We start from the raw sequence: 7,988 nt of genomic DNA on the forward strand, positions 1-7,988 counted from the left end.
ATTTATATGAGATTTACGTTTGTTCTTAATAAAAGGCAGGTATCATGACTGAAGTTGTATTTATTCTTAGCTTGAAACATGTTATTATTTTAAAAGCCAGAACAGCCCTGAGGACGTTTGCGTGCAGAGATGAGGTTTGGTAGCCGGGGGCGCAAACCTGCCCTCGTCTGACTCCTCTCTGCCGCTGCTGGAGCGTTGCTAGGATGGCGCGGGAGCTGGAGCTGGGCTCCTCTCTGCCCGAGGGAGCAGCCTCCGGAGCAACGCGGTGCTCCAGGCAGAGCCCTCTGCAATCATTGATGCAGTGGCACCCCCGGGGCTTGCGGCTGCTGTTAATGGCCAACTCGGCCTCCCCAGGGCTAAGCGCGCGCTGCTCAGCCTGCAGCTCCGTGATTGCAGAGAGCCCCACCGGCCTCCTGACTCCATCGTTAAAAGATTTGTGTGTAACCTAGCCAAGACCACACAGAAGAGTGGTACATCGCAAAGCTGCTGCATTTCTGACGACAAGAATGCACTTCTGTGATAACCTTTGTCTTTAAAACTTCATGAAACAGTCCAAAAATCACCTCTCTACAGTATTGCATGATGAGGCACAAACTGTTTTACTTCTAGCTTATGTAGACTGCACCTGTAATAGGGGGCACTGTATACGAATGAAGCGTAACCCTCAGGCTACTGCCGGCTTGCTGGTCTAGCTCTGATCCTGAAGACATTCTGAATTGCCTCAACTGTACTGCTGCAATGTCAGGGGGAAAAAAGGAAGAGAAAAATGCCGTGTAAAGTTACCATAACTTTTAGGTTATCAGTAAGGAAAAATCTTTCCAACATAAAGTTGCTCCCTAGAACGTATAGCAACATAGCTTTATTCATACAGTCATTCTCACCGTCTTAAACAACATAGGTACGCATATGCCTAGGGCAATTAATGAACAATAGACATTTTAGCAAATGTAATTGAATGTTACAGTTTGTTTTAGTTTTCTATTGTTCTCTTTCTGAAATCCCCCTGTGAATCAGAGGAAGTTGCCATCCTAGGCCATCCCTCAGCTTTCATCTTCTAGAGTGGTAGATCCTTTTTTTTCCAAACAGAAGGTTAAGAAACTCATAAAATTGCACATTTTTGGCAGGCTGGTCAAGGTTACATTGTGTTATTTGTCAGAATTTTCAGACCCACTAAAGAACACACATTCAATGCATGTTTATGACCCCTATCCCTTGTCATATCCCCCCTTAATTCTTGCCTGGAAAGGCCTTTTCTGGAAAGGCTTTTTCTGTCCAACTCTTTAAAAAGTTCTACTCACTTGTCTTCACAGAAATTCATTCTGTGATATCTAAGAGCAAGGACCAATCGTGCACTTGAAATGACATTTTCATTAGCAGCTCTGTGAGTCTGTGCAGGCCTTCAGCCTTAACATCATTCTTCTGTAGCACCACATTCTTCTTAGTAACTTAAAAGAAAATGCCACAGGTCAGCTTTGCTTGGTTTTCTACATGTGTCTCCAAATTCTGCTGCAAGTTTTCCATCTTATTTATTTATTTATTTATTTCACTTCACTTGACTGTGGAGGCATCTCCCTCTGCGCCAGGATTTCTTGACAACTTTTGTACACTTCCACCAAGCAGTCCAGACGTGGCTTGGAGCTCTAGAACGCAAGTCAAGCAACAGAGAATCAGGCTCTGAAATGGTTGCAAAGGCACCGGAAAGCTTCAACTTTCCACCCGGTGCGATCTGTCAGGCAGAGCCAGGAATGTGCAGAGAGCTGACATAGCTGACTGTCAGAGTATGCACGCAGAAGGAATGCAACAGCCAGGCAGCTGTAGCTGATTAGCTTTATTATCTCAACAGAGTCAACAGGGAATTTCCTTTTACACATTCACTGAGAAATAGTCCAGCAAAGCCCAGGAGGTGTTTGATGTAGCCTGGAGGCGAAGGTAAAGCTGCTACACAAGCTATACCTGCTCTGAGGAAAAATGCTAGTCCCTAAGGCTGTTGGGTCAGAACGCACAGCACCATTCGGCATTTAGCCTAAGTCACTCACCAAATGAAAAAATCCTCCCCTTTCCGTGTTCACAATGAGAACATAACGAAGAAATCCCCATCTTTGAACCCCTTATCCTATGAGTAGACTGTACTACCTCTATTTACCTACAAAAGAGCAGCTTTCCACATACTACTGCACCATCCTTCCATTCTCATGACCACCATGACTTCTACCTTCAAAAATCCACCTTCGGAGCAGGGAGTTTGGACTCCTGGCCCTTGGCCTCTGCTAGTACCAGCAATGAGAGGACAACAGAAGATTAACTGAATACATCAATTCATTTCACGCAAACAGGGAATAGTGGTCAAAGTGTAATGACTTTCCATCTCTTCTGACCTGGACCAGATCAAAACCAGCAAAGAGGTGCAAGTTGCTCCATCCCATATTTGACCTGCTTGGTGACTCAGTCCCTATGGTGACTTTTGAGCTCCCAAAACAAAACTGCTCTGTAAAGCCATCAAATGCCTCTTCTTGCAAATGTTACTTAAAAGAGCAAGAGGTCACTTCAGCAGAAGGGTTCCTGGGCTCAGTGACACGGTAAATGGTGTTTCTGAAGACTAACATAACTTTTGAAGAATAACAAACGCCCAATGAATAAGTTGCAACAGAGTTACTAATTACTGCTCCCTCAAAACTAAGTAACATGCTAAGTTGCACTTTAAAAGTGAGAATTACTGGCGGGTAATGAATTTCAAATTGAGGCAGCTCTTTCCGTATCTTGTTTGCTGGTCAAATCAACCAATATCAAGATATTTCCATGGAAGGCATACACTGTTCAGAGTTGAGCAAGAAGAAAACAAATGAATGAATGAATGAATAAATAAATATGTCAAGCAGCCCCCATGAAGCTGCCAAAGAGCTTGTATAGCTAAAACAAGGTTCCTGAGTGCAGCTTTCTGTAATATATTAGTTGTAGTCTTCCAGAAAATCTGTTTTACTCCTTTAACTATTTCATTTATCTTATTATTACAAAATGCCTTTAGGATTGTGGGACCAAGTCGGCAGCAAGTATCAGTGATCCGTAAAATTTGTACCTCAAAGCGTTTAGCTGAAGGCTAAATCTGCTCTTAAATTATATGCAGATTTCAAGCTGATATTCAGGAGCAGCAAGGGAATATAGAAGGACAGAGAGGGCTGAAAACATTATCTGCAGTCTATGGGAGGTACATTGGGCTTGCTTGCTTGCCATCACTCATGGATCAAGGTATTGTTGTGTTATCCAAGCTCAGGCAGAAAGAAACCCCATCCCAAAGATGGGATTATGAGCAGTCAGAACAGGTTAGTGGAAGACAAGAAAGGTTAGACAAGAGAAGGTAACAACACAAACAAGTTATTATACATTAAGCAAATCTTTCACAGCTTGTACTGTGATCTTTGTCAATCGGTGAGAAAGAGGAACTTGCTCTAATGCCAAGGAAATGCCATGAGCACTTCTGGCACACTGACAGAGACAAAAATCAGCTCCAGCACAGTACTGTAGTCCTGGTGGTAACACAGAGCATGAAACTACACACAGAAAGCTGTACCAGTCTTTATTATCCTACGTGAGCCAAAGACAAAGCTTTTCATGCAAGCTTTTGGTTGGGTTCAAATTTACACAATTCCCTATTCCTCGAATGCAGGACAGATGAGATCCCGCATCTGCAGCACTTAGTTCTGTGAGACTTCTGGCCCCACCTGCTACAAAGTGCTGTAAGAACCAACCTGAAGGCTCAGCCAGGAAGAACAAGTACAGTTGTAATTTGACTGCTTGTAGTGGAAAAAAAGAGACTACATCAAGATATCTGGTACATATGCAAATCAAACTTAGTTTCTTCACAATTCAGTTAGTTAGACTCACCTGAAAGAGTGGCACAACCTCAGACACTCCCTGAGGATCCTGAGGGTCCCGGATAAGGATGCACAGGTAGTAAATAACTTTTTGCTAAAAGATAAAAAGGCAAAATCAGCATAGTTTGAGAATTCTGTCAGAGAACATGCAGTTATTGAAGAAAGAAGACCCATTTTAACTAAACTGGCCTGTAGGAAGCATTTGATATTTTCTAAACATAAATCAGCAGACACAGCAGTGTTTTAATAGAGCAAACAGGGTATTTTTGGTAGAAAATTATGCATAAAGAAGCTTAAAATCACTCTGTTACTCCTGCTTGTGTTATACTAAATGTGTTGAGTAATAAACTCCTGTTTGTGTTATACTAAATATACTATTTCAGCTAAAGGAGTTTGCTATCAGAAAGATATCAATTAATTTTATCCACAATCAAAATATTTTAATGTGCAGGATTGTCTTTCCCTCACAGACTGACTGGTGTCCGAAATTATCTTCAGAAAGAGCACATTTCTTACAGATAAGCCTTTGGGACTATGACTGATAGATCTGCTGATAAATCAGCTCTGGTGCTTTTATGGGTGCCATATAAAACTGTTATCTCTCTCAGCTATCTGCTTCAGCCTTTCTGCTGGGAGCTGTGACCCTCCCTCCCCCGGCAGCATATGCAGCAATGCCTATATAAGAACAATGCATATGCCCTGTCCCTATCACCCCAGGCCACAGTCAAACATATACATTTTCACTACACAGTCAAGTACATAATTTTTTTGCCCTTCACTTAACAAGAAGAGTCAGCTAAGCCAAGCCCATGAAAACAGACTGGATGCAGGAGTGCCTGCAGTTACACATGAAGAAAGCCCGTGTACAATTACCATGTGGATGGCTTCATTGATGACCACATCCTTCACTTGACTCATCTCGATGAAGGTTGTGCTCTCCTTGCCCGAAGCGTAGGACGAAGTCACCTGAATGCCGAGGGAGCCGATGATGAGCAGAGACTCCTGGTCAACCTTCACGAAGTGCAGATACACGATCAGGCCAATCAACGTGATGAAGATGGCAGCAGAAAGCACCATACTGTTCTGTAACACGAATCAAGCAAAGACAGAGCTCCAGGCATGCAGCTAAGTGAACATGGCTTTATATGAAGCAGTGCTGCAGAGTAAACCACAACATTAAGGCTACAGTTGTGTGGGAGCTTTAAGTGCGTAGAGTCTCCTATACATGCAGGGCATTCACTGGGCTGGTTGATGAGGTTTAAATTGCCAAACAGAACTCTCCATAGTATGATCTCTGAAACAATCGGGAGCTGAAACTGAGTTAAGCAGCAGAACTTCATCCACTTCCAAATTTAGTGTGGGAAACTCAATCCAAACTAGCAAGGACCATCAGAGGAGACTGCATGTCATACAAGTGTCTGCAGAGGAGATGTCAGCCTAACAGAAAAGTCCTGTTAAATCCTTACTATTTTAGAAAAAGCACCAAACTAGGACTTAGGAGATTCAAATTTTCTAATAAACTATGAGTCTGAACTTGTTCGAACCTCATCTCCCTTCCACAGAAGGTTTCCTTTCTCCTGAGCTGTGCCTGAGAACAAACCGTCTCCTGCATGCTGCAACTTGGGGCTGCCAGCCGTTGCATAAAATAACACATAACTCATGAAACTACAGCCAAGAGCAAGTCACCTGAAGGCCTGGCAGCACCTTCCAAATGTCCTCAGCCCAAAACCTATTTCTGGGACTAAAACTTCCAAAAGGGCCAGAGCTGCCTGGCCCTCCCACTGTGCACCGCACACAAGCCATGACACCCCTCGAGCAGAAGGGATGGCAGACTCCTCCAAACCAGGGTGGAATCAGTGGCGAGTTACAGTGCTGATGGCCCCGGGGAAGCTGAGGCCATTCACATCTCCTTTCCTGGCAGTGGGGGAGCACTGTAGCCAGTTAAGCACGGGCTTAAGGGCCAAGCAGGGAGGCGGCTGCTGGTAGCTGGCGGTGGGAGATAACCGTGAGCATGGGACAAGACAGACGCCAGCGGCCCTGCTCCCTCGGGGCCCCTGCCTGCACGCGAGCCCGTGGGTGACAGGGCCGTCACCGCCAGCCCGGCCAACCGAGCAGGGCGGGCGCCACCTCCCCGCCCGCCCGCTACCTCGCAGAGCGCGAAGAGCCCGTAGGCCGCCAGCCACACGGCGGAGGTGAGGGCGCTGAGCGCGCGCAGCTGCAGGCGCGGCGCGCGCACCGCCAGCTCCCGGCAGGAGGCGCTGTGCTGGCGGCGCCGCAGCGCCAGGGGCGCCCCGCTCACGGCGCGGAACCGCCGCTCCGCCATGCGCCGCCGCGGCCCGCAGCGCCCGCGCGCCGCGCCGCACCGTGCCGCGCCGTGCCGTGCCGCGCCGGGGCCCGTCACTTCCGGCGAGCGGCGGGCGCGGGGCGGGGCGGCGAGAGGCGCGGGGCCCGCCTGCTCCGGTCGCGTTTCCTGCCGGGCCCCTCGAGCTCTCAGCGGGGCGGTGAAACGGCCGCGGCACCTTGCGCAGCTCCGCCTGGCTCCAGTGTGCAACAACGAAGCAAAACAAAGAAGTCTGCCCCTGCGTGTCCGTGCCACCCATAACCGCAGGCGCCCAACTGAAAGCAGCCTGGTGTTTTTGCAGGCTAAAGTGGTGTTCTCTGGTTCTCTGCCATCTTAACTGCAAGATGTTATCAAAATGTAATGAGTTGGAGACTTGGCTTGGTGTCCAAGGGCTTTAATGAATCTTTATATGAGATTTTTTTTTCTGCTTCCTCTGCATTTGCTTCCCCCTCCAGCCCCTGGGCTTCAATTGCAGGAGCCATCTCTGTGCCGGCAGCTCATTTCATCTGCGGTGTCCTCCAAGCCCTTGGGTGGTTGCTGGGTATAAACCCATTAGGTTGTTCCTGTAAGGATAGTAAAGCAATCTGCTAAGGGAAAAGGGATGGGGGCTCAAGGGATGGGGGGGTTCACTGCTGAGATCCCAGCTGAGATGAGGGGCGCAGGGGGTGCTGCACGAGGGACGGGCACACGTGGTGCGTCCGGGGCTGTGTCGTAACACGGGGGTGACGTGAGGGTAGATGAGGTGGCCAAGAGAGAACCGGAGCCAGCTGACAAGTGTGGGGTGGAAAGGGGATAGCAGAGCCTTGCAGAGAGGGTGGAAGTTTAAAAACAAAGTAGAGGGTAAAGGAATAAAAAGCCACACGGAGGGAAAACAGGCCAATGATGGGCGACTGGGAGACTCATTGTGGCCAGGGACTCATGAGTGGGAAATGAAAAGCCACTGGGCCTAGGGAGGGGAGGAGATGGCTTAGGCATCTTGAAGGAACAGGAAAATGCAAAAACACGTGTGTAGATTTTGCTTTCCTGATACCAGCAAGCCCTGGTTTGACCCTGCCTTGTCTTTGAGTCATCTCTAATCTCAGCTGGTTATAATGTCACTGGCCTTTCCTCCAAACACATACTCATATGTGGATGTGTCAGTGTAAGAACTGTGGTGTCTTGCCACAGGGGGGTAACATGGCGTGGCTGATTTGCTTTGGGGCATTTATTGAATTTGCTGTCCTTAAGATACCTGGTGAAGAGCTCGAGAGCTCCCAGCTAGCGGGCTGTCTTGGAGCAAGACACCTCGAGTGAAAGGGGTGAAGAGGTGACTTTTTTTAGTGCTTTGCCAAGGCTGTGAACCCAAGAGCACAGCCGCAGCGCTGTATCTCTCCAGCACAGCGCAGCAGGAGCGTTGCAGCGCATCTCTCCATCCGCACGCGCCTCTGCCCGCCTAGGCCCGGCAGCGGGCGCCTCGCGGCGGCGGCGGGCTCAGCGAGCGGGGCCAGGCGAGCGGTGTTTCGCCCAGAGCTCCCCCGGCACCCGCTACCGGAGGCGGCCCGCGGCGGAACCCGCGGCGGGAGCGGCCCCTGGCCGTTACGCGGCCGTTGGCCGGGGCGGGACACACCTCCGCGCGCGCGCGCCGCCGTTGGCCGGGCGGCGCGGGGGTGTGCGCGGGGCGGGGGCGGGGGCGGCGGCCGCGCGGGCCCGCCCGCTCCCGCGGCGCTGCGGCGGCGCTGGAGCTCGTTAAGAGGAGCGGCGCGGCGGCGGCGGCCGGCATCGCGGCGCGGCTCCGCACC

The 7,988-nt window shown here is 49.4% G+C and overlaps 1 protein-coding gene across 1 annotated transcript; it reads right to left on the reverse strand.

Annotated features, from left to right (window-relative positions):
* Positions 1 to 858: 858 nt before the first annotated feature.
* On the reverse strand, positions 859 to 6,192 carry PIGH (phosphatidylinositol glycan anchor biosynthesis class H). Its single transcript, XM_088536593.1, has 4 exons — positions 6,016 to 6,192; positions 4,743 to 4,952; positions 3,880 to 3,963; positions 859 to 1,640 (listed from the first exon to the last, which is right to left on the reverse strand). The coding sequence occupies exons 1-4, from the start codon at positions 6,190 to 6,192 to the stop codon at positions 1,539 to 1,541; spliced, it is 573 nt and encodes a 190-aa protein (XP_088392719.1). The 3' UTR covers positions 859 to 1,538.
* Between the last annotated feature and the right edge of the window lie 1,796 nt (positions 6,193 to 7,988).

Source organism: Tinamus guttatus, unplaced genomic scaffold, assembly GCF_059628265.1.
Source record: "Tinamus guttatus ecotype Peru unplaced genomic scaffold, ASM5962826v1 Tinamus_guttatus_pri_ptg000676l, whole genome shotgun sequence".
NCBI classification, from domain to species: Eukaryota; Metazoa; Chordata; class Aves; order Tinamiformes; family Tinamidae; genus Tinamus; species Tinamus guttatus.